At 48.6% G+C, this 27,405-nt stretch overlaps 1 protein-coding gene across 1 annotated transcript; it reads right to left on the minus strand.

Annotated features, from left to right (window-relative positions):
• Positions 1-235: 235 nt before the first annotated feature.
• LOC135907436 (acetylgalactosaminyl-O-glycosyl-glycoprotein beta-1,3-N-acetylglucosaminyltransferase-like) lies at positions 236-14,144 on the minus strand. Its single transcript, XM_065439116.1, has 2 exons — positions 13,981-14,144; positions 236-3,033 (listed from the first exon to the last, which is right to left on the minus strand). Exons 1-2 carry the CDS (start codon positions 13,981-13,983, stop codon positions 1,768-1,770), a joined length of 1,269 nt encoding a protein of 422 aa, XP_065295188.1. The 5' UTR covers positions 13,984-14,144; the 3' UTR covers positions 236-1,767.
• Between the last annotated feature and the right edge of the window lie 13,261 nt (positions 14,145-27,405).

The following is a 27,405-nucleotide window of genomic DNA, read 5'->3' on the forward strand; positions in this document are numbered from 1 at the left end:
CCTCCTTGAGTGGCTCAAACGCATCGCTGACCGCGGCCTTGATTTTATGATTTCAGCGTATTCTTGGTGTATCTGTGCCACTTTTTTTTCAATGGCGCCCTTTCGAAAAAAATCTGGTTCAAACTAGAATTAAACTTCGTCGGCGTGAAAAAGCTGGGATGTGGTTGAACCTGAAAACGAAGTACCCAGTATATGAATAATGTACTATTTATCCTGTGGTATGCAAAGAAATGTGTGCATTTAGATAGGGCGACGTTTATGCTTTTTCGAAGCATATGTAAGTATACTTTTGTTAAGCAAAGATGACGTAATAATACATGGGGCTTTTCCAGGGTTTCACCGCAAAGGCTTCATATTCTGTCAGCATTCTGTCATTGTAGCCTTTTATGAACCACATGCCGGAAACAGTCATTGAACACTACCCCACTTTTCGAAGCAAATGAGTCTTTGAGCAAGAAGTCCACGGCTAACTACATGATTGCTCAGGGTGCCGAAAATGAAATGAGTACCACTTCAAAACGTACACGTCTTAGATACGCTCAAAAGTCCGATGTCCAAGACACAAAAAGACTTGAGTAGCTGTGAGAAGCACAAGGACACTTGAAACATATATGCAGCTGTGTAAATCACTCCTCCGCGACTCATTTCACTCGCTTTAGAAAACAACACTGGATGACATATTTATAGCAACAAAACAATGCTAACGACACTCAACGGCTTATGAAAGCCACTAAGTTCAGTTTGAACTTCATGGCGCATGGCATGCACTAATTACAAAGGGAAGACGACTATAATGAATAAGGGTTAGTTTCATTCCTTCAACTGGCACTTGGAAAGACAGCCGCAAAACCCAACGTCCGAAGCCAACAAGAGCAGTTCGCAGCACAAGATAGACAGCAAACACACATCTCAACGAAAAATGGTGCCGCGTGCGTATTTCTCGACTCCCAAAGGGCTTGCAATGTTAAGGTGATACCTGTTCAGGTATTTGCCGGGTGAACATTTATGCGGGCAATGCGCGCTTACTGAAGACCCTCCACTACGCAGCTGGTGAAAGCTGCTATACGTGGGATCATCCGACACCTGTTACAGAAGGGATAAAAGACTCTGAACTTGAGCAAAGCTCCTCCGTACTGCCAAAGTGCGAAACTAACGTTTCGATTGCGAGTCAGTTTTCAAGCTTGCGTCTAAACTATATAACGGGAATTATTTCCTGTTAGAAGCCACAAGGACTAACCAGAGAGAAGTTCACGCAAATGGTCCACTTGTCGTTGTCAAAACCAAGCCTGGAAGCCATGGGTTTCTTTTCCCAGAGGAAATAACTACTTACACGCTAGGTTACTTAGACACGCGCGCAAGACACACGTCCTTAGGCACATGCATTCAAAAGGCCAAAAGACGCTGGGTGACAGGACTAAAAACGAACACGCACGGTGACAAAGCACTCAAATGAGCAACTATTTCATTAGACGATGACTAGTAACAAAATTGTGCCTTTGAAGCCCATAGTTAGCTTGAGGTGGAAGCGTTACCTTCGCTGTCTACTGTCATAGAAAAGCTGCTTCATTTGTCTGCCATGTCACCGCACTCAGGTGGATAAGTCGTCGCTTTAACCAACACCCATAGCTAGTCTACAATGCACCCCGCACACCCGTCTCTTGGCCGTGTTCACTGCGAAGCCATCAAAGCACTTCTCACGAAACAGCTCAACCGTTTACAAAGCCCACTCGCGGTGTTGATCGGCTGCGTTTTTCGGCACTCGGGTGCTCACTGAGACATCGGCTGCTTAAAGGCCTTGAGCGTGCTCTGCATGGCCAGATCCAGATCCTGCCTCTTCTTGATGAAGGTGAGCGTCTTCCAGAGTGTGACACGTATGTTCAACTTGGTCCTGCCTGTGAACAAGGCGCACATGTACTCGCCACGCAGTAGCTCGAGAAGCCTGTCCTCATCGGCCGACAGCACGGGCGAGATGTCGGCATGGCCCAACGACGCCGTCTTGGCCAGGTCGCCCGTCACGTAGGCATCGTCGATGGCGTGGAAAGGGACGCGGAACGCGGCAACGTACAGGTCCCACATGATGGGCGACGGGATGACCACGAACCAGCCGTGGCAGTGCATGGGGAAATATTTTTTGGGATAGTCGGTACGGCTCAGGTAGTGACGGCTATGAGGGTTTCGAATGACGGCGTTGCCACGGAAAGTGGAGCAGTGCAGCCGCCGGTCGTTAGCAGTGATGCGAGTGCGCAGGTATGCGTCCAGCAGCTCCGGGTGTATGAAGACGTCGTCGTCAATCTTCACCAGACTACGCACCGAGGGGCAGTTGAGCATAACCCAGCGCATGCCGTAGAGGAACTTGAGCGAGAGGTTTCGGTAATGGTCCATGAATGGCAGCTGCACAATGTCGCCATACTGCGTAGCTTCGTCGGTTATATTCACGTCCGGCCGCGTACCGACTAGGAAGAGCATGGACCATTTGAAGAGCGACGCAATGCGCGGGTGACCCACGGTGGAGCGGAACAGCTTGCGTTCGCGTGCGTGCGTTGGATCCGTGTGCACAAAAATGAGGTGCTCGGCTTTGCCGGTGTTGCACAGGTGGCGCACCAGGCGTCCGTCGGCGCTCGGGTCGACTACGCTGGGCGGGTCCAGCGGGAACGGTATCTTGCGCGCCAGCCACTCGAGGTCCACGCGCGCGGACGTCGACACAGTCGTTGCGGGCTGCGGCGGTGCATCGGGACTCGCGCGCGGTTTTTCGGGGCGCCTGGGCAGCGCGGCGCTCGGAGGACCCTTCGCGCTGTCGGCTCGGCTCTTGCCGGTTGATGCTGGGCTGGTGCGGGCTCTGAGGACTGGCGCAGCGTTGATGCGCCCCGCGTTCAATTGTTGTGTGGGTATCCACTGGGGGCTGCGATAGATGCAGCCGCCAGCCGTCACCAGGATGAGAAACGCGAAGATGATCGGGAAATGGCGCAGGAACTTGCGATGTTGATTCTTGCGGCTGTAAGGCCTTGGCTGCTGGTAGCCTTCCTTGCCGACACTCTGGAAATAAAATATGCGTTGGCATACAAATAAAAATTGGCATACACAACACTAATATGACCTAAAATAGAGTATGCGCCTCAGCCATATGGGATCCCCATCAGGCATACCTAATAACTGACTTAGAATCCCTGCAGAACCGTGCTGTACGCTTCATCTTTTCAGATGATTCACGACCAGTGTAACAGCATTAAAGAATCTCGCAGAGCTTCAAGCCTTGTCCCTTCGTCGTAATATATGTCGTTTAACACTATTCCATAAGCTTTACTATCACGTATCTCTTCATAAGGAGTTGTGTTGTGTTTACATTTATGCACTGTTCTTTGCCTCACCGATGTAACATTTACCCTTAGCAATACCCTCCCTAGAGGGCCTTCAGGGTTATTGTGAAATAAATAAAAATAAATAAACATAGGGCATTAAATCATTTCCTTCTTTGCTGGTTCAGGGCGTCACAAAACAAGTAAAAAGTGCAGCTCGTGATCTTGTGTAGAAAATAAGTCTCATGGTGACGTTGAATCGGACAAATTAAACTATAGCGGGTGTCATGTTACCCAGATCATTGACAACCGCCATTCGAAGTGACCGAAAAAGGCGAGTCATTATGCTATTTCCAAACTGCGCATAGTAGCACTCATATAGGCTGCCGTGCGGAGTTTCAGGAAGAATGTCAGGAGTAACTGAGTGGACAACGTGCTTATATACTCAGTAATGGAAATGCCTGGAAATCACAATTTCACAGCTTCATTTGCCGCGCCAAAAAGTCATCCTTCACGTAAATATTCTGCTCAGTAGTGGATACTGGGGCTCTATAACGTAAAGCTATTCCAAATTTTTCTATTCCATTTCTGCTATCAGCCCTCCACGATTGGTCAAAAACTTTTTTCGACCACCCCCACTTCATCTGTCTGTCACGCGGCGTCAGGAAAACCGCGATAACTCCCCATCTGATATGATGTGTACACACTCATTATGCATGATTTGACCGAATAAAGAAAAACAGTTATTTCTGATTCGACGCCTTTTCGCCATTAGCCCCCGGCTGTTGGTCAATAGTTTTTGGGCTGCACCCACTTCACCTGCCTGTCACGCGACGTCACAAAACCGCGAAAACTAAGCGCGTCAAAGTGACGTGTACACGTTAAAGACACATTAATATGCCGAACAAAATCGTCTGAATAGCCGCAGGCTGCCCCGTTCCGAAAGGAATAAAAGATGGCTGCCGCCGATTGCTCAGGTGCTGGCTACTCACACCTGCCGGAGTAGCACGGGTTTATTTGCGTATAATAAAACTTCTTGCGTGGCCATGTAACGTTTTCGCGCCCTTTCGGCACATTTACGACCTCCTTCTGCCAACTCTTCTTTGCTGAGGATCCGTTTTAGCGTCATTCTTAAGCTTCCTTTGCATGCCGCCGCGATTTTCGACCAGCCACCGCAAGCTAAGTAAGAGAAAGCGGACCAATCACAGACGCCGGCATCACCCTCTTCATCCAGTTATCAATTTTTAGTGCACTGGCTCTGCCCCATCGAATCCTTCTCCACTTGAGCGTTCTCCTCGCCTCTTGCCAGCGAATTAGATACGACAAGCCGCTCAGTGTAGGCAATATTGTTCGTTTTTCAAGCAAACACAAGTGACCTCCTGTGAACGAGTAGAGCGTTTGATTGGTGTGTTCAGACAACGATGCGGGTGACCGCCAGGTGCTTGCGTCGGTGGTTACGCAAATTTGACGTCAGGAGATTGGAATAAAGACATATTAGAATAGTTTTACGTTATAGGGCCCCTGCATTGCATGAAACTATATACCGATATATAAACGCCTTAAAGAAACGTATTGTTGAAATCGCCAATAGCACACGTTAGGATATTACACGCGCGGCTTCACCTCTTCCTTTACGTTTGAAGGGCAGCGGGAAAACCTACATAAGGTGAAAAAAAGGTACAGAACGACCGGGCAAATCGCGGACAAAGCCTTTCCTTTAGCACGCAGTGCTTCAAAATAAAAATTACTGCAATAAATCTATTTCGCAATCCGTTGAAACATCCGCTTGAGCAAATAAGAAGTCTGTAGCCAGAGCTCTCAATAAAGCTTTCATGGGGTTACCAACAGTGGGCCTTTGCTCGAGGGAACGACCTTCTTTTTTTTTTTAGGATTTCGTATCCAATCTACCGTGTGTCCCAGCTAACGTCAGCCAAGGTATTCAAAGAAAGAAAAGCTTTAAAAAATCACGGTCCAAGATACGATTATAAGACCTTCGGCGTTCGGTCGTCAGAGGTCTGACAACCGAACATCGTCGGTCCTAAAATCCTATCTCACACCGTGTTTTTAAATCTTTTTTTTTCTTTGAACACATTGACTAACGCTAGCTGGGACACCCTGTATGGTTATTACACGGAAATAGTCGGGAATCTTTACTCTAGGTGACTATTTCATCATGACAGTTAGCTTCTTTATTTTCACAACGTGGATGATCGTTTGCTCGCTTGTTCCAGTGCGGCGATACGATTGTCAGTGAAGCTTTGTGTCGTGTATTCATGCCACTGTCTCGTTCACATTTTGTGTGACAGCCGACGTATGTAGAGTCAAGCGCGGAGAAAGTAGCTGCTAATGCAAAGCTGATGCGGCGTCGACGGCGCGAGTCTGAGGCGAAGGAACGAAACTGCGGCGTGAAGACGTTTTCCTTAGATGCTGCTGCTAACCCTTTGTTTCCCACTAGGATGTAACTGAAACTGCAGATTCTAGCCTATCCTTTCCATTGAATACTCACTAAGCTAATGAAAACAAACATTGACGTCTTCGTATTCCTTTTCTTCTTTTTCTCTTCTTTTTCTTTTCTTTTTCTCTTCAGAGCGATAGCTTCGAGTATAAAAGAGCTCTAACTTGAGCTGATTGGTACTCGTACTGCTATATTGAGTAATATCACATGGGATAGGATAAAGGACAGGAAACGGACGGACCGCTGACTGTCAGCCTAGTGAATATTATTGTGCAGCAGGCAATATATAGTATGCTGGAAAGAGGAAGAGAAAGCGACAGAATAACAATGAAAAAAAAGCGGGTGGAAAATTTAGACAAAGAAAGAAAGGCCCTAATCACACAAGTGAGCGATCCAGTGAAATAGGATACTCGATCTAAGAAGTGATTTTTATGTATTGACCATGTGTGCTGCCCGCATGCCCTGCCCACGGCTACCACGCGTATATAACGGTAATTGTTGTCACTTTAGACGAGTAAACGCTTGTTTTTCGTATTGCTGCACATGCCTGTATCGAGCATGTGTATCGGATAAGTCGCTTAAAGCGTTGTAGAGACTAACGAGCAGCCGAAGCGTTTCACGACGAACAGATGGGACGCATAAGAGTGTATACGCATATAACATATGCAGTCTATAGTCTCTATAGTGTATAATGCAATGGCGGAGCAAACGCTGCTTCCTCGCTCCAAAGTAGCATCTCAGCTCTTGTTTTCCGGACTGCTCAACTTAGTAATACATACGGCAACTGTCGAGTGAAATAAAGTTACGTATATGTACCAAGTTTTCGTAAAATATTTATTGCGTAAGAGCGTCTCCTCATTGGCCCATGTCCCTAAAGATAGCCTGTCCCTAAAGATAGCCTGTCCCTAAAGATAGCGATTGGTACAACAGCCCCATTGCAGAGGGTATGACCAGTAGCAGATGGGCCTTGCCGGATGGTAAGGTCCGCACTCGTGTAAGGGACGCTCCCCCAACTTGACAGCACAAAATAATAATGATAACAACAAAATTTCTGAAACTGAAAAGAAAGGACGTCGCTGAAGCTTCTGTCCTCTCTGATTCTGGGCGTATGGTGTCGTCGGACATTGTGGACAAAATACCACGCACATCTAACACCATGGATGGCACCGGGGACGACTGTGCCCACGAGTGGGCTGCCGAACCGAACAACGGAGACAGTGACAGTGGGAAGGACCAGGCGTGCACCGGGTGCGTGACGTGCACGCGTGAATAAGTAAATGCATTATGAACACAACATATTCGCACTTTTCGCTCAAAGGGTTCGCGTGGATTACGCAGGGCCGAAAAAATGAATCTAAATGACCCGTCCCCGTGTAAGGGCCGCACCTCGTCAAGATCGTGAAAAAAGAGCGCGGGCCATACACGAGAGAAGTTTTGGAAATAAAGATTGTTAGCCCTGCGTGGAACCATCTTCGTCGCATCTAAATTTGACTGCAATAAAAAAGCTAAGGATCAAATGACAGTCACTTCTGGCGAAAGCTTATGCATGACTTTCATAAAGCGTTTTTTTTTCTTTCTTTCTGCATACCTCATCTCCGTCGTGAACAAGGCGAAATAATATACAGGATATGTCAGCTAATTTTAGATTTTAAAAATGTGCCAATGCACCCTAAGACGACGCGACCAAATGCATGTTGCTCGCTTTTGAATGTAGTGGGTCACGCTGTCTTTTGTATTTTGCTTAATTAGAAAATTAATCAAGGTTAATTAACCAACTTCTAAAGCAACGACGTTAGGCAAAAAATTCCAATTAGAAAGTTGTAGAGCGCTTTGCAAAACGTCCGATTAGAATGTTTCCTTCGATCTCTTACCCGCCGTAGTTGCTCAGTGGCTATGGTGTTGGGCTGCTGAGCACGAGGTCGCGGTATCGATTTCTGGAGTCCTCCACTACGGTAAAGCAGTGATTTGGGCTTGTTGGTAAGACATCGTGAGGATTATAGCGCGTTAAAAAGACAAGGACCAAGGTGAGACGTGACACACACAGGCGCCTGTGTGTGTCACGTCTCACCTTCGTCCTTGTCTTTTTAACGCTCCACTACGGCGTGCCTCATAATCAGAAAGTGGTTTTGGCAGATAAAACCCCATTATTTCTTTTCTTTCTATCTCTTAAGTATAGTGTTTTTCAGCTTGATGCGGATGCCCGCGAAATACAAAAAACTACCGCGTGACATGCCCGCTTGCGCGCCGTGATTGCAGCGCTCCCAAACTGTCCGCGTACAAACGAACATTGGATCTAGCAGGCCGTGCTGCCGCTTAAAAGGCGACAGGGCAGTGACGAAGGCGTTGGCTGTGCGATTTATGCGAGCGATGTATTTCCCTCGCGGAGGTTCATGGTAGTGATAAGCAGAGCAGCGGCAGCACACCCGGCTAAATACTATGTTCGTTTGTGCGCGGAACGCTTGGGAGCAGTGCGATCACGACGCGCAAGCGGGCATGTCACGTGATCTTTTTTTCGCGGGCATTCACAGTAAGCCGAAGAACACTAATACTTAGTAGATAAAAAGACACAAACTGTTTAATCGGACGTTTTGAAAACCGCTCTGCAACTTTCTCATTGGAACTTCTTTCCTAGCTTCGTTGCTTCAGAAGTTGGTTAATTAACATTGACTAATTATCCAATTAAGCAAAATATTAAAAAATGCGGGACACGCTACATACAAAAGTGAGCAACATGCATTTGGTCGCGGAGTCTTAGGGTGCATCAGCATATCTTTAAACTCTGGCTAAAGTTAGCTGAAACACCCTGTATACGTAAGAAGACAAAAGAGAGAAGGCGAATGCGGATTCGGAAATGGAAGGTGTACGGAAATTACAGAAAATATAAACCAGGGAAACAAAAACAATCGTGAGTACGTTCAGACATAAAAATAAAAGACATCCGTAAGGTGATGAAGGCTCATCATATATTGATTAGCACTGCAGCGTTTGCTTCTATCAGCCGAGCATTGCCTTGTCCCTAACGTGAGTATCGTGTCTTGAATCCCCGTGAGTTCGTTCCAGCTTTGCGTATTCCTTTGGTTTATACTTCATGCCAGTTTCCCATAAGCCTTGCAGTCACGCGTCGGCGCTCGATTTGTCCTTTTCCTTCTTTCGTGTGTCGTACTTAGCGTCGTGTGTCGCACTTAGACGACTCAGAAGCGCTCTATTCAAAACAATAATGAAGAGTATACAGAAACTCCTCCTATAACTAGAGATGAGGTCAGAAAGGCCTTGCAAGGCATGAAACGGGGCAAAGCGGCAGGAGAGGATGGAATAACAGTCGATTTAATCAAAGATGGAGGAGACATAATGCTAGGAAAACTGGCCGCTCTCTACACGAAGTGTCTATCGACTGCAAGGGTCCCAGAAAACTCGAAGAATGCAAACGTTATACTAGTCCACAAAAAAGGGCGACGTTAAGGAACTGAAAAATTATAGGCCCATTAGCTTACTCCCAGTATTATATAAAATATTTACCAAAATAATCTCCGATAGAATAAAGACAACACTGGAATTTAGTCAACCAAGGGAGCAGGCTGGCTTCAGGAAAGGTTACTCTATAATGGATCACATCCGTGTCACAAACCAGGTTATCGAGAAATCCGCAGAGTGCAATAGACCTCTCTATATAGCTTTGATAGATTACGAAAAAGCATTTGATTCAGTAGAGATACCAGCAGTCATAGAGGCATTACGTAATCAATGAGTACAGAACTCTTACGTAAATACCTTAGAAAATATCTACAGAGATTCCACAGTCACCTTAATTCTACACAATAAAAGTAGAAAGATACCTATAAAGAAAGGGGTCAGACAAGGAGACACAATCTCCCCAATGCTATTCACTGCGTGCTTAGAAGAAGTATTCAAGCTATTAAACTGGGAAGGCTTAGGAGTAAATATCGACGGCGAATATCTCAACAACCTTCGGTTTGCCGATGACATTGCTCTATTCAGCAACAATACAGACGAGTTACAACAAATGATTCAGGACCTTAACAGGGAGATTGTAAGGAGGGACTGAAGATTAATATGCAGAAGACAAAGATAATGATAAATAACCTGGCAAGGGAACAAGATTTCAAGATCGCAAGTCAGCCTCTAGAGTCTGTGGAGGAGTACGTTTACCTAGGTCAACTAATCACAGGGAACCCGGACCATGAGAAGGAAATTCACAGAAGAATAAAAATGGGCTGGGTCGCGTACGGCAGACATCGTGAGCTCCTGAATGGGAGCTTACCGTTATCACTGAAAAGGAAAGTATACAATCAGTGCATTTTACCGGTGCTGACATACGGCGCAGAGACTTGGCGGCTGACAAAGAAGCTTGAGAACAAGTTAAGGACCGCGCAAAGAGCGATGGAACGAAGAATGCTAGACATAACTTTAAGAGACAGAAAGAGAGCAGTTTGGATCAGAGATCAAACGGGCATAGACGATATTCTAATAGACATTAAGAGAAAAAATGGCGCTGGGCAGGTCATGTAATGCGTAGACTAGATAACCGTCGGACCATAAGGGTAACGGAATGGGTACCAAGAGAAGAGAAGCGCAGAGGAGGACGGCAGGAGACTAGATGGAGTGACGAAATTAGTAAATTTGCGGGTGCTATTTGGAATCGCTTGGCGCGGGATAGGGGTAATTGGAGATCGCAGGGAGAGGCCTTCGCCATGCAGTGGATATGAATAGGATGATGATGATGATGATGATGATGATGATGATGATGATGGTGGTGGTGGTGGTGGTGGTGGTGGTGGTGGTGGTGGTGGTGGTGGTGGTGGTGGTGGTGGTGGTGGTGATGATGATGATGACTTAGCGTAGTTCTTTAGCGAAAATGAACGTTAAATGATTACAGCTCATTTTCTCTTCTTGTTCCGGATAACTGTTCCGAGTTTAGCACGCGTAGCATGGCACAATTTTTCGGCACAGTTACTTGCATTATTGAGTTACTGAGTGTTGGCGAAATATTGCAAAATGCAGAAATTGGTTTCACGCGGACAGAAATTCGTTGTCAGCCTGACTGTAAGCAAAATGTTGCAAAGAGAGACGATAGGTCTCTAAAACCAAGCTTTGTGGTCAGTTTGGGTGTGATCGAACGAGCTCAAAGTAGTCCCGCTGTGATGCATTGCCGGAAATGCTCTCAGAACCCCTTGTTTCAAGACTGCAATGCCATAACAAAAACACAGATAAAGTCACTAGAAAGGCCATCGAAGTATGTGCAATCGCCTGTGTGCAGTATGTTCCATATCCACGGCCAAAATTACATTCGCTTATATGCTCATGCTGTATGCCAAAGAGTCTGGAAGCAGTAATGCGTGAGGTGGGGTCGCAGTGAACAAGTATAGGAACAGGAAGAAGGTATGCAATATTAGCGAAAACTATAAGAACGCGGAAGCCATGAGGTAATGCATAGTTACAGGAAAAGAAAATAGTAGTTGCACAGTTTTAGCAAAGGAAGAGTCGTTGAGTCAAAATCAAGGCTGAACCAGAACAATGGGTATACACTTATCATGGTTACACTTCCTCGCACCTACAAAAGTCGCACATTGGCCATCGAGCACCTGTTGTGTATCTGTCCTCGCTACAAAGTACGCCACCTCTCTCTCAGGACACCTTTAAACAGGCTGAACTCGAGGCCGTTCTCTGAGTCAAAGATACTCGAACCGTGATCACACCCGTCACTGGCACAAAAAACGATTCGTGTTCCAGCACAGTACTTGAAGTGCACCGGTTTAAGAGACCGCTTATAGGGCCCCTGTGCGTGCTCCAACGTGCATTCAGTGTTCACTCTCTCCTTCTTTTCCTCTTTCTATTCCCCTTTCCCTTACTCCCACTGTAGGGTAGCAAACCGGACGCTCGTCTGGTTGACCTCCCTGCCTTTCCTCTCCTTGCGTTCTGTTCTTTCTCGTAGTTAGATATATTATAACGACACAAGAGGGCTAAAAGGTGTGAGACGTCATAATGTTCGAGGCAGAGCACGCGGCAAAGCTGAAAAATTTGCCTGGGATACATCCTACGAAAATCTCCCGCAGCACATGGAAAGAGACACAATACGCACGTTGATGTCGCGCGTTGCGCCTTCTACGACAGCCTCCACTGGCGCCAGATGATGATGACGATGACTTATTGGCATCCCCTTTGAAACGGGACGGTGACAATTAGTCGCCTAGCCTGCTTGAGTTACTCAGGTACGCTAGACATGCTTTCCGTTCCAGCATTTGTGTATACATATATTTGATCTCTTTTTTTTTCTCTTCCTCAAAACTTCTCTATCTACCTTGTTCCGCTACCTATATGCCCGTAACGGGTCCGCTCGTATCAATCTCTTCCCTGATTTTTTTCCACCAATACTCTAAACGTCTCTTGCTCATCTCGACTGCTAACCGGCTGGCGCTTCCATCCTCTTTAAATCCAAGCGTTTCTGGAAGGTGTACGTTACCTTACGAATCTCACTGGGTGCACCCCTTCGCATACCATCAGGATGTGCTGAGTGGTCTCCGGCGTTCTGCTGCAGCCTACACATGCCTCATCTAGTTGCGAATATTTGCTCCAGCAAGTTTTTCGTCCTTAGGCAACCGGCTCGAGCCTCAAATAGCAAGGCACTTCCCTTTGTGCTATCGTACTCCGTGTTACTGTAGATGGATGGATGGATGTTATGAGCGTCCCCTTTGGAACGGGGCGGTGGGTTGCGCCACCGGCTAACAGTGCCACCTGGGAGCAGCCGGGTAGCACTTTTTTGCTGGGGAGCGCGCCGAATAGGACGGCAGGAGCAAAACCTGCCAGTGCGCCAAATCACGGAGACCACTTCCGGAGCAAGGCTCCTGCGCCAGCTTGCCAAAGAGATAAGCAAGCTTAACCGAAGCGTTACACGGACAAACGTCGCGGAGCCTGAACAAAACACCTTGCCGTCGGTTACTGCGTCCATGTAAGGAAGTCAAGCGTGCGGGAATACATTTTTTTGCCCTTTCTGGATGCCAAGAGGGTAATCGAGCAGCAAGAACCGGCGTGATTTTTTCGGACGACGGGCGAATACGGAGTTCCTCTACGTTTCAAACAACGCACCCAAAAGCTGAAAACCGACTGTCCTGCTTTTCTATTATAGAGTGGACGCTGCTGCAGCTGTCAACCTTCTCTGCAGGAAATTGCATTGCCTGTAGCACAACCTGGCATCTTGCCAGGTCGTCGCGGCAAGATTAAACAATGCAAGCAAGCAGCGATGAGCTAGCCGCATCCACCGCCACGCTCAGAGTCGATTATACCATTGAAGCAGAAGGCAAGCAAGCACCAGCAGACTTGTGCCAGCGCCACGGAAGAGAGCTCACGCGAAAATGACTCCGCCAGAGTTAAAGGACTACGCGTTAAGCCAATAGAAAGCTGGTTTTCTTTCTTTCTTTCTTTCTTTCTTTCTTTCTTTCTTTCTTTCTTTCTTTCTTTTCTTTAACGGCCGGGGTTGTGCGACATGACTTTATCGGTAAGTCCATCATTTTTATTTTATTTTCTCTTTGAAAGAGGAAACAGGACAAAAGGCTCACGATGACGAGGATGTGCAGCGACAGCGTAGCACGCGAGTGGGCGCGGCGTAAGTAAAGAGCATAACGTCAACCACGATGCTTATCTTTTGTCGTTCATCTGGGAACTGCTAGATACAACGCGACCATTTTTTGTGCAGGGCAGTCTTCAGGAGAATAACGACGTAGGAGGCACCTTCACCTTTTTGTGTATTTTTTTTTCTAGGATGGGGGGTGGGGGATAGAGTTGCCAGTGTGATGGTCTATTTTTTTTGTTCAGGGTGCAGGAAAGCACTCCATCACTTCGCACTCCAATCTGCCAGAAGCGGGGCCATGGGAGAAAGGGGGGGAGGGGGCAGAAGGAAATATTGGGGAGTCGGCTGCCCACTGCCACCTATTTCACTCCTTTAGAACCGCCCCGCCGACACAAGCTGGTGCACAGAGCGTCGAAACCCATGGCTCCTTGTCGCCGAGTTTTCTTATATTACAGCCCACTTGATACAGACACGGCTAATTGGAAAATAAACTGTGGAAGCGTTATAGATAAAAGTCAGCGTACAGAACACCTCCGATGCCGTTATCGCATGCTCGTTTTCTCGATTGCAAACTTGCATGCGCTCTCTTCGTGTGCAACGCAAGTGGGGTCAGTGATGCCACCGTGCTTGCAAAAGACAGCCGCACTTACCATCTTTCCTGTAGCGCTGCGCCTGCCTCCAGGCACGGGCTTCGGGCGCACTCAACTCATCTCTTGGCAGTGGTCGTGACTTCTGAGTTCTGGCATCTTCCGTCGGTTGACTATGAACACGGGGAAGCCATGATGGCCCTCTTCTTTCTCTTCGTCGAGCTACGAGACGACAGCGACGTCTGTAGCTGTGGACAACGTTCGCACTCATATACAGCGTTTTTACTTAGGCGACGCGCTGTGTTTCTTTACGCAAACAAATTTTAATACTGCCGCTAATATACTATGATGAAGTACTGTTTGAAAACAAAAATAATATTCAGTGAGCAACGTCCTTTACGTGTACCGCTTTCTTACTGCACGTGAAAGTCCAGTCAAAAGAAAAGGAAGAAGAAGATGCTCTCGTTAACGTGAGCGCCAGTAGCCGGCTTTGCACTACGGCTAGATTTAGAAAATTTTCTCCTTTAATATATTGTGCAAAACAGACGTTCCAAGTAACGTACTCTAACCGCTTGTTTTTCCCTTGGGACAGTCAATGGTGTCCCACGCGTAAATTGGTAACCGCCCTCACAAAATAGCGATGCCGTACTCCACCATTAAAGTTGTGTTTACACGTGTCTGGTCTGGCGCTGTCCCTTCTTAGCCATACCTGCAATGAACTTGAAATAACTGATCATTTTTATCAACCTGCCGGCGGTGATATAGAATCCAAAGAAAGAAGTACTGTACATCTAAATTCCATTCCGAAAAGTAGCCGTTGCTGTAAATACTGAAGATATTGCCTCCTTCGGAGCATGTACAGCGGGTTTTAGCCACAGGGACGTATGCATGGCCGTCTGCGGGTTCCTTTGTGACACGATGAGAATACCTGGTTAACTTGCTGATTTAATTATTCGTTGATATTTCACAAAATACGAATTCGAAATTTATTTTAATTTATTAGTTTCCAATTTGCTGTCCTTTTATAAACCGCACGTTTTCCTCGAAGGAAATTTTTAAAAATCTCTAACATTAGTTAACTGAAACCGCCGCCGTTCGCGACGCGTCCATAACCGCGACCGTTACCAGCCAGCGTACAGGAAGCCTCGAGCTCGCTCCTTCCCGACGCCGCCCCGGCTGCGGGGGCCGCCGGGGACCTTCTCCGTCGGCATCGCCGCCGCTGGCAGGCGGTTTTCAAAAGTTCGGAGCTGGAAGACCAGCTCTGGGCCGTCCGGCAAGCCGAAGTCCAAGTCCGCCCGAGTCCAAGGACTTGGATCCGCCACCTGAGGCCACCGCAACCAAAACTGCCGGACCATTTTTTTCAACAAAGTTGATTTCCTTCCTAACATTAGTTTGCCTATTTTAACTCGTTGTACAATTTCAACTTTACCCTGACATGTACTTTTTCTCTCAAGCTTTCTCCCCTCGCCTCACCCGTTCAACCGCCGGCTTCTTGGCAATACATATCCAACTTTTCTGGACACGTGCCAACTAGCGCCCCAAGCGGCCCCGGCACGAAGCTAGTGCGTTTTCACGCGAATAACAAAAGCTGCAGGTCGATTATTGAAAAAGGCAGGTGACAGACGTGTTCTGGAAGACAATCCACACGAGCCAAATGCAGTGATCACGCTATGGCATGTAATAATTTTGTTCCCACAGCAGTTGAAGATTTAGCAATGGAAGCCTATGGAAACGACGAAAAATTTTTACTCGATTTTCAAGGCGAGAACGGTGTCTGTGATAAAACTAACGCGTCTATCGTAACACCTTTATTCAATGGTAACACCCAGTGCAGCGTATGTAGTCCGGCGACTCAGCTTTCGATTGATGCCTATCTCGACTCTGCACACATGGCGTAACACTGTTCCCAAAAGCGTTTTTTGTAGCTCTGTCGTGAAAATACAAGTGGTATCTATAAAAACATAAGCGTACCTCTAGGCGAAGCTTCTGAAGCCGTGGCCGAGTGGTAGAATTGCGCGCACCTTTCGTCTCGCGTCACGGTGGCCGCGGTTTGATTCCCGCTTCGCACGTGTTTTTTTTTTTTTTTTTAAGCCGTCGGGAGCCTTCGGTTTGGCTCCCCGAGGTCTCAGTCCCTCAGGACTCAAAGTTCTTGTCATGTCATGTCATAGGACCTAGTTTTGTAGTGTCTCACTAGATAGCAGAAACACAAAACCCAAGATTTGCTTTCGGTTCTGGTTTTTCAGCGGCGCAGTTTTTTTAGAGCCGCATAGGGGCAGTTTTATAGTCTCCCACCAGATAGCAAAAACACAAAACTCAAGATTTGCTTTCGGTTTTGGTTTTCCAGTGGTACTCAAGAAATATTATGTTTTCTATTTTTCCTTCCTAAAACGTAGCAGTGTTGTGTTCATTTCTTAAGTCATCGCTTTTATGAAGAGTTTATTCATTGGACATCATAACTAGAAGCTTGCGCATAGCTTTGTGTTATGCAAAAAAAAAAAAAACTTTCGTGCTTTGTAGCGTGGACCTTGGGAGAACAGAATGGCTATTCGTATTGCGTTCTTCTGGAAGGTCCGTTTTCTTCGACTTTCGGCTGTCCTTAATGGCACACACTCCGAGCGAATCAGGTCCACCTGGGCCACAATGCCACCCGGTGGCCAGTGCCATTCCTATGCAACATTCGTGTGGAACAAAGCGTCTGCTAGGCTGAGTCGCGGCCCGAACGTTAATTATTTCTAAAGATTCATCCAAATAAGAAATGCACCAACTAAGACAAGATGTGCAGCGTCTGGATTAATAGCTACTGTTTGTGTTCCCTACAGCCAAGTGGTTTGAATCCGTAGGTGTGGCCGTAAAAAAAACATTCGAATAAATGTCCCGTGCTGTGACTGCCCCGGTCGCTCTACATATAAGCTAGCTTGGCTAGCCGTCAGCATTTAGGACCAACATACGGCGTCGCTCGTTCGGTGCATTTGCTTTTAATGCGCAGCATTCATTGGCGAGTACCCCAGCAATTTGGTAGCAAAATCGTGCAAAATCGTGCCTGTAAAGCCAAAAAACTTGACGCATTTCCCATGTAAATACATAGTTCTTCATAAAAAGGTTGGGGTGGCCCACTTGAAATTGGAAGTGGCATCAGCACAAATTTGGGCGTGATACAGGGATGGGCCAAGTTGAATTTGGTAGTGATATGGGAGTGGCCCAACCTACATTTGGGGTGAAATGGTGATGAGCCAAGCTGAATTTGAGGTGGATGTGGGAGTGGCCCAACCAAAATTTGAGTTGATATATAGGGGTGGGTAAGCCTAAGTTTGGGGGAATATGGGGGGTGGGCCAGCCTGGATTTGGGGATGATGTGGGGGTGGGCCAACCTGGATTTGGGGATGATATGGGCGTGGGCCGACTTAAATTTGGGGGTGACATCGGGACGGCTAACCTAACAATGGGGGTGATGTGCGGCTGAGCCAAGCTGAATTGGTGGGTGATATATGGGTGGACTAACCTTAATTTGTCGGTGATTTGCGGTGGGCCATCCTAAATTTGAGGTGATTGAGGGTTGGGTCAGCGTTAGTTTGAGGCGGATTTGGGGGTGGGCCAATCTAAATTTGGTGATTTGTGGAGGCGGGCCAATCTGCATTTGGGGGTGATATGGGGTTGGTACTAACTAAATGTGGGGGAAATCTCGGGGTCGGCCAATCTGAATTTGGGGACGATTTGGGGGTGGGCCAACCTAAATTGTGTGGCGCGTGGACTCGAAATTTGGGGGTGGACCAACTTGAAAATTAGGGGTGGCCCAATTGAAATTTGGGATTGGGCCAACTTTGAAGTTTAAGGCTGGGCGAAATGAAAATCGGGCGTGGCCGACCTTAAACTTGGGGGTGGACTAATTGAAATTTGGTGGCCTGTTTGCGATTAGTTAGACAACACCAGTGGTGTTTCTGCAGCCTTTTCATCATCGCAAAGTACTGTTAGATACGGGACCGTTTTCTGAGCCTACTTCGAGTTCACCGGACCACATCGAATCGCACCACAGCTAATTAAGGAGCGCAGAAGCACGGATACCACATTCCCGAGGCGCGGCACGTGCTGTTAGATATGGCGCCGTTTCCTGAGGCTACTTCGAGTTCCCTAGACCACATCGAATCGCAGCACAGCTAACTGAGGAATGCAGAAGCAGGGATGCCACATTCCTGAGGCAAGACACGTGCAAACAAGTTGGCGGCCCCCAGGTCGTGTGCCGCCGGGGAACTATTCAATGCTTGACTTTTCCAGAAAGCGAAGGGATAGCCAGGCACTGTTGCGAAGAAAAGGGGGTCTCGGACCAAGACGATTGCAATGCGCCGTGACAACATGACGGCTGTAATTGAGCGTGTCCGCCTTCGTCCGCCGTCAACCCCTACCCTTCTCCGCCTTTGAAGAGCGCATTGCAAGTCAGAAGGCAAGACCGCAGGGAGCCGCCTGGTGTGGCACCGCGGCACGGGCGCCAACCATTGGCCGAAAATGGCGTCATCTGAGCGGACTCTCCCATTGGTCGAACATGACGCGACTTCCAGTCCTCGAAGGGTTTAAAAGAAGCATTCCAGAGAGACCAGAGCATTCCCTGATTCACCTCTCTCGAACTTCTTGCCGCGGGCCGCAGCGTCCGAGTTGCTGCCGGCCCGTAATGACTGTACGACTGTTACTTGACTCTCACCTCTCTGTATATAATGTAAAATAAACCCTCCCAAGTTTGGTTTTCATCCCGAAGTCCGTCCTCCAACCCCTACAGTGCAAACAAGTTGGCGGCCCCTACCTCGTATGCCGCAGGTGGAGCTATTCACTGCTTGACTCTTCCCGAAAGTGAAGCGAGAGCCTGGCACTGTTCCAGTTAACTTGGGTCCAAGAGGCAAGACGGGTGTAATGCACCGTGAAACCCTGGCAGCGTCGCCCCCATCCGCCTATTGTGACGGCGCATTGCAAGTCAGCAAGGCAAGACCGCAGGGAGAAGCAAGCCCTCGGACAATTGGGGACCAAGCAGCGACCCTCTCCGCCGGGTGTGACTCCATCGCACGGGCGCCTACCATTGGCCGAAAATGGCGTCACCTGAGCGGGCTCTCCCAATGGCCGAACGTGACGTGTCTTCGAGACACCGAAGGGCTTAAAAGACACAGACCGGGAGCATTCCTAGAGCATTCCTTGATTCATCTCTTTCGAGCTTCTTGCCACGGGCCGCAGCGTCCGAGTTGCTGCCGGCCCGTAATGACTGTATGACTGTTAATTTCTTGGTAGTCTCACTGTAAATAATGTAAATAAACCTCCAAGTTTTTCATCCCAAAGTCCTCCTCAACTCTTACAGTACGTACATTAATAATTGTTAGCCAATACACCTCAAGGCGAGCTACCACTCGAGCCTTCCCAGCCCACTGGGCTAATAATGTCACAGGGGTGCCCTCATCGTGAGGACTGCGACATTCAATGTGGAGATCCACAAGAACTTATCGCAGATCGAGCTGACCATTTGCACACCAATGTCATCGCTAACACTACTCGCTCGTGCTAGACGCAGCACAAGCTTACAACGATCATAATTCAACTTACAATCGCACGCTAGTCGACACGCTCTCAGTGCACAATTTCGCCAATCATCTGGATTCACCTTGCTGCATGTTTTACTGTTATGTTGCGTCGTTTTTCACGAAGGCCTTCTCCCGCAAAGAGAATACATTTTTGAGATTGACGATGCAAGCTAGTACATAATTCATACGAAGCAAATGTATAAACGGTTATAGTGAATTTTCATAAAAATATATAAGTAAATAAGATTTCTGGTGGTATTGTTTCGACCGGGCATGACAACGATTTCTTCCCGCCTGTTACAGTACTTTGACCGAAAACCTAATCATTTTGCCCAAACGTGTTGCCCCAATACTACATGGGCTAAATGTACAAAAGTGCGGTGCGTGGTCACAGCTTCAAAGCCAGTCTATTTTGTGTGCGGTTGTTTATATTGTAGAAATGTTGAGTTTTCCTCTTCATAAGAGCACAGAAAGAAAAATATTACAGTTGGTAGCTAAGCGCAAAATACATCGGAAGATCTGAAACCAGCGATTTTTTTTAAATTTGCGGGTTGGTCGTCTCGGCTGGTAGATAGCTGTCCGATCACTTCAACGAATTTTATTTGTGTGCAACTGCAGCAAAAACGTCGATACTACCCTTTCATTGCCAGGACCTTTATGCCCTCCACACACACAAGAAGGACACCAGATAATTGGCACACGCACTTTACTGATATTGTTTTGCTAATTTCAGTGTAGCGAGGTGTCTGCGAACGGAGCATTTTCTTAGTATCAGTACAGTGTTAGCAGTGAGAAGCAGTTCGGTCGACCATACCCATGAGGGCATATTAGCCATTGTAACGCTTTACTATAGGACAAGTTAAGTGCTAAAAACTTGGTGTGCCTTGCCCTTTCCGCAGGTCGTCCATCTGTTATGTTATGGTGACGATCAACGTTGTGTCCGTCCTCATTTTTAGCTTCACCATCGCGAGAGCGCACAGAGAAAGGAAGCTTTCTTCACAATCAGCCCCAGCGGGATCGCACCACTCGTAACTGCTGCAATTTGCATTCAATGTTGGGCATGCCAACAACATCCTTAGTTTCACAATCACTAGAGCGCACAGAAAAAGGAGAGCTTTGGTCGCTATCACTACCACGAACCCGTGTCAATACAGATATAAGTACGTGCAGGGGCTGGGCATGCTAACTTCTGCGCTGCCACCTGCTGCCGCCACCTTAGATTTTCCATGCATACCTGCTTCTTGTTTTCATCGCAGACGCATGCACCCCCCCCCCCCTCCCCTCCTCCTGTCAGGTCTGCGGGCAGCATAGTCGCATATAATGAAGTTTTCTTCTTTGCATAAACGCATTACCCATGGCAACAAACCGTAAGACCATGAAATAGACCTCTTGCAGACGGCTGCTGCTGCGGGAACCGGAAGCTACGTTTGAACGCGTTGATGTCTCGGTTTGACGCTGCGTGCCGCCGCTGTCTAGACCCGCCAGAAAAAAGTTTATGTAAACGGTGTCACATCGGGGGTTCGGTCTGCCCGATTCCCGTTCGACCCGCTCGTGGTGGCTTCACGGAAACGTAGCTATTGAATTTCCTACAAAAAAAAAAAATTGTAGGAAACTATGCACGACACAACGACGACTGCTCGATGGAAACTGGTATAACCCAGCCTCCGTGTGGCTCCATCCGATGTCTGGCGCCACGGCTGATGTCGATAATAAAAGGGGAGCTACAGCCCGGGCTTAAGGAGAAGAGGACACAAGAGGCCACGGTGGAAGAACAGTCGAGCAACGACTGGCGTTCGAACACGTTCAGCAATCCTCCGCATTATCTCGCGCTTTTGTGTATTCCGTGAGACCGAAAGCTGTCGTTGAAGCTTCACAGTTTTGTCCACAGATTCGCCGCTGCTCTGCGTGCAAGAAAACAAGTGATCTGTAAAGTATGGAACGTTCCCAGCGTGAGGTCCCCTGTGCCGGTGGCAGCCGGTACTTCTTTTCGTCGTGGCCCTACGAAGACCGGATCTTCTTACAACAACTGTACCATCGATACGCGTCCACTGTGGTTCACTCCATGCAACAGAACGCCGCCTTATGCGGCACTCGCGACGACCGCAGCCGGTGGCCACTGTGGAACTTTCTGGCCCTCGAGTTGCGATCCTCTCTCGATCGGTCAGTGCCGGCGAAGCAAATCGAGCAGTTCTTCAGAGAGGTGGACGGTGATGGAGTGAGACCGGACGCGGTGTCCGGCAAACTGAATTCGCTACTGTTTCCAAGTGATTCGCCTTCGTCCACGCCGGACGACGGAACAGACGAAGCCGCTGCGGAAATACGCGAAACGAAAAGTGGCGCCCCTCCCGACGTAGGATGGGAAAAGACGGAAGCTGATGGCGACGCACCTCACCCCCAGGAATGCAGCGAGAAGCAGGCCACAGACGCAGGCTGCGTCGTTGGAATGACCGAGAGCCGTTCTGCCGAAGAGCTTCTTGTGTCGAAAGACGGCCGACGCGCATCAGGTGGCGCGGTTGATGCAGTGCCCGCGCCAATCAACACCGACTGGCTTCCTGCGGCAGATCCGATGGATTCGAAGTCTTTGTTTCCAGAGAACGACGTTCTCGATGACCTCAGGGCGCTTTTCGTCGAAGACCCCGACGAGGACAACGAAAGCTCTGGCGACGACGTAGCGTTAACGCGGCGTCAATTGCCGGCCTGCGACGCGTTCGACACTACTGGTCGCGATCGTGAAGAAGGCGCCGCTGGTTCGACAGTGTTCCACGTTGGCGCTGCGATAGAGCCGGCGTTTGGCGATCATCCGCACTCCAACGCCGGCGCGATTGGCTACTCAACAGACGATGATACTCCATGGCCAGCTTTGGACAGTGTTGACTCGGATGTTCAGTTCACTGCGAAGAGCGTGGACGATCGTGAAGAAGGCGCCGCTGGTTCGACAGTGTTCCACGTTGGCGCTGTGATAGAGCCGGCGTCTGGCGATCATCCGCACTCCAACGCCGGCGCGATTGGCTACTCAACAGAGGATGATACTCCATGGTCAGCTTTGGACAGTGTTGACTCGGATGTTCAGTTCACTGCGAAGAGCGTGGACGATCGTGAAGAAGGCGCCGCTGGTTCGACAGTGTTCCACGTTGGCGCTGTGGTAGAGCCGGCGTTTGGCGATCATCCGCACTCCAACGCCGGCGCGATTGGCTACTCAACAGAGGATGATACTCCATGGTCAGCTTTGGACAGTGTTGACTCGGATGTTCAGTTCACTGCGAAGAGCGTGGACGATCGTGAAGAAGGCGCCGCTGGTTCGACAGTGTTCCACGTTGGCGCTGTGGTAGAGCCGGCGTTTGGCGATCATCCGCACTCCAACGCCGGCGCGATTGGCTACTCAACAGAGGATGATACTCCATGGTCAGCTTTGGACAGTGTTGACTCGGATGTTCAGTTCACTGCGAAGAGCGTGGACGATCGTGAAGAAGGCGCCGCTGGTTCGACAGTGTTCCACGTTGGCGCTGCGATAGAGCCGGCGTTTGGCGATCATCCGCACTCCAACGCCGGCGCGATTGGCTACTCAACAGACGATGATACTCCATGGTCAGCTTTGGACAGTGTTGACTCGGATGTTCAGTTCACTGCGAAGAGCGTGGACGATCGTGAAGAAGGCGCCGCTGGTTCGACAGTGTTCCACGTTGGCGCTGTGATAGAGCCGTCGTTTGGCGATCATCCGCACTCCAACGCCGGCGCGATTGGCTACTCAACAGAGGATGATACTCCATGGTCAGCTTTGGACAGTGTTGACTCGGATGTTCAGTTCACTGCGAAGAGCGTGGACGATCGTGAAGAAGGCGCCGCTGGTTCGACAGTGTTCCACGTTGGCGCTGCGATAGAGCCGGCGTTTGGCGATCATCCGCACTCCAACGCCAGCGCGATTGGCTACTCAACAGACGATGATACTCCATGGTCAGCTTTGGACAGTGTTGACTCGGATGTTCAGTTCACTGCGAAGAGCGTGGACGATCGTGAAGAAGGCGCCGCTGGTTCGACAGTGTTCCACGTTGGCGCTGTGATAGAGCCGGCGTTTGGCGATCATCCGCACTCCAACGCCGGCGCGATTGGCTACTCAACAGACGATGATACTCCATGGTCAGCTTTGGACAGTGTTGACTCGGATGTTCAGTTCACTGCGAAGAGCGTGGACAAGGGAACGCAATGCGACTTCGAGGCGGATTTTATGTCCGAGCTGCTTCGCGCTGAAGCCGCACTGCATATGGAAGTCGTTGAACTGGGCAGGCAGCTGCGTAAAATGGAGATGCATCCGGAGCAGGGTGATCCGGAGTAACGGTGATCCGGAGTGGGTGCTTTCGTTGTGGCAAACCCACATGCTTGGTGCACTGTCAAGAAGCTCGTGAGCTACACCGCGATATGCGTGACCTACGTATATGCGTTGATGGGCTATTTTCGAACTGGCAGAATTGAATGTGTTCTCTTGTCTTTCTGCCATAAATTTCTACCGCAAATAAAGTTGGCGGATACTCCAATTTCTAGCGGATGAAACAAATCCCACTTGTCCTTTTTTTTCTTTTAATGCGCATAACTTTCTTTGGGTACCAGACACGTTTTATTTGACACCAACCTTAGCGAAAGAGTGCTGGTGACAACCCTCCTCCTTTTCCGCCCTGTCGTCGTCGCCGTGATGGTCTGTACAAAATCCAAGTGCCTCACTCGCCGTACATTGGGGATGAGGAAAAAGCGCGCGTTGGTGAGCCGAGAAGGATGGTGCCTAGATGCGCGAAGACTTCCCACGTGCCCAATCTTCGAGGTCATGTGATCAAATGCGCACTAGAAGGGTAGCAGAGCGCGCGTCGCCTCCTATAGCCCGGCCGTAGCTACACATAGCGTGGCTCGGCGCTTGCGGGTGTCGCGCGCCCTATCTTAGAGATAATCTGTGGCGGGTGCAAAGCTTGGGCGAGCCGAGATGGCTATTACTTTGAAAGCATTATATGGTCCATGAAGCGAAAAATCCGGTGAGCGTCAGGTGTTAAAATCCGATGGTATCAAAACCCACATGACCAAATGATGACGTCACGCTCCCGGCGCTAGACTTCCTGCGGCTTGCATTGCGAAATCCCATGGTGAGCAGCCACGGCATCGGACGGACGCCGTAGCCCACACCCAAAAAATTGACTTTGTCCAGTTCGAAAATTGAGTTGACCCACATTCAAAATCGACCTGGCCCACTCCCAAAATTTGAGTGGCCCACAGCCAAAAAATGTACTTTGCCAAATTCGAAAATTTAGTTGACGCGCGTTCAAAACCGACCCGGCCTACTACCGAAATTGACTTGACCCGCCCTTCAAAATTTGAGTGGCCGACCCCCAAAATTGACTTTGCCCAATTCGAAAATTCAGTTGTCCCACGTTCAATGCTTTCGCACTCAATGTATGTACGGAGACAGAAAGTGCCCCTGAAACGGTTTGGACAAATTTTGTAGGCACGTAGGGTACGGCTTAAGTAGAACATTCGCACCACAATTTAAGTGAAGCGTTACGTATTAAGGGAGCTACAAGCGATTACGAGTTACCCTCTTCCCTATCCATGCGTTTCCTTCTCAACTCGTTCGCCGAGCTATCGCGGGTAAGCTCCGCCTTCACTAGTTCTGCGTCACGATGCGACGACACATCGTCCACTTCCGGTTGTTTTGGAGCCAAACCCCGCCCGCGCGAAACCTCTCCGCTAGCCGCTTGGCCGTCGATCACCAGCGAGAGCTATCCAAGCCGTGCGTTGCAATAGTTCTGTTGATGGTCATTCGCGTCATGGACCCGGAGCTTGAGGAGCGGTTGCGCCGGATGAGCGAGGAGATGGGTTTTGACCCATATAGCGACACACCTTTTCACAATCCGCTCCACGCTGACGACGGCAGCAACGATTCGCCCCCACCAGACTCACCGAATTCCCCGCAACCACCGGTAAGCGTAAACACGGAAATTGACTTTCTCTATTCGATACCTGTCTATCTTCTCGGAGCTGTCTAGCTTGTAACAGGAAAAACGAAAAAAAAAAACATTCAAGTTGTACGGTGTGCTCTTTATCCTAGCCCTGATCGGATACCGATAGTTCGATGCGCTGCATTCATTTCGCTCGTCTGCTGTCGCCGCAACTTGACATATTTCCAGTCGCTACGTCTGCAGCCCACAAGGCAACAATGGTGATTCATCGTGCTCACGAAAAGATAGACCGACACTGACGGCGGAGCTCTCGTCGAAGACGTAGCACGTTGTAACACAAGCAGACGACACTTGCTGTGTGCCGAAAGTGCTTAAGTGTACTGAAAAATTGTTGTGCGTAATTATGTTACTTTCTTTCTATAAAAACAAATTAACTAACATGCCAACTATTACGAACATCATTTGTTTACCATAAAGTTGGAAAAATTATCGATCACGCGCCCTGGGCAGCCATTCGGATAGCTAGCCCCATCTGACGTCAATTGGGTGATTTACGTCATATGGGTAGGGGCGGCTTAAGATTCCGCCGAGCAGTGTGCTGCGATCGGCAGCGATGTGCATTTTTAAAACCTTATAATAAAGTACGCGCTTTGCGCGGAGCACTTAGATGCATCAATTAATGATCAGAAGGACCTACTCTAACGACTCGGCACATTCGTAGAAAATGTTCAAAATCGTATCAGGGCCCCTTTAATTACCTCTGTAACTTTTACGTGCATGCTTACTGTCCAGCACTTCAAAAAGGCGGCGTCTGTCTGAAGCCGCGAAGCAAACGGACCAGGAAGGTGCCTGGGGGTGAAGAAAATCGCGCGTCCACATACATTTATTCCACGTACACTGAAACATACATTCCAACAAATCGCCTTCGCTTCCGCCTTGCGGCTTTTACGCGCAAGTGTATATGTCCCGTGTGTGAAATCGGCGAGATTAAGCGTGTCGCCGTGAGGGAAGCGAGCGCCGGAGGAGGAAGGCGCCTGGAGGTGAAGAAGAAAATCGCACGCCAGGTAAAGTACGGAGGCAACGTTTATATAAACGTTGTACGGAGGAGCGCGGTGAAGACGGATGGATGGATGTAATGAGCGTCCCATTTGAAACGGGGCAATAGGTTGCGCCACCAAGCTCTTGCTATTATACTGCCTAATGTCCTACCTAGGGTTAAAAAAAAGAAAAAGAAAAAAAAACGATCAGCTCCCACAACCAAATTTCCCGACCCCCTATTGTGAACTTTGCTTTTGTACGTCTCCGTTTTTTGTCGTTTCCCTAGTTTCCTTCCACCAATCTTCCTATCGTCTCTTACGAATCTCTATTGCGGACATGTTTACTTTTCCACTGCTCTCGCTGAACCCGAGAGCTTCAAGGAGGCCAGTGGTGCCTAAATCGACCGCTGGGTAGACGTCTTCACATTCTAATAAAACATGCTCCATAGCTTGCCTAGCTTTACCACAGCAAGCACATGCTTTTTCTTCCTTCTTATATCTCGCTTTATAGGTGCGTGTTCTAAGGCTTCCCGATCTCGCTTCGAAAAGTAATGAGCTTCCCTTTGAGTTATCATAAATTGCTTCTTTCCTGATTTCGTTTTTTTCCTCTTAAGTAGTTACTCATGGCAGGTTTCTTTTCCATTGCCGCTACCCATGAGATTATTTCGGCATCTCTGACTTTCCGCTTGACGCTCTTTGTTGCTGTGTTGCCCACCCTACAGGCCGCATACTTGCTGGTAAGCTTCCTCGTTCTTTTCCTCCACTGTGAATCAATGTTTTTTTCCCGTACAGATACCTGAACACTCTCCCAGCCCATTTACTTTTTTCCATATTCTTCAGCCGTTCTTCGTACTCAATTTTACTGCGAGCTTCCCTGACTTCAAAACTAGTCCATCCCATATCACCGTGCACACCTTCATTTGTAGTCTTCCCGTGAGCGCCCAATGCGAGGCGACCCACTGA

Source organism: Dermacentor albipictus, chromosome 1 (genome assembly GCF_038994185.2).
Source record: "Dermacentor albipictus isolate Rhodes 1998 colony chromosome 1, USDA_Dalb.pri_finalv2, whole genome shotgun sequence".
Taxonomy (NCBI): domain Eukaryota; kingdom Metazoa; phylum Arthropoda; class Arachnida; order Ixodida; family Ixodidae; genus Dermacentor; species Dermacentor albipictus.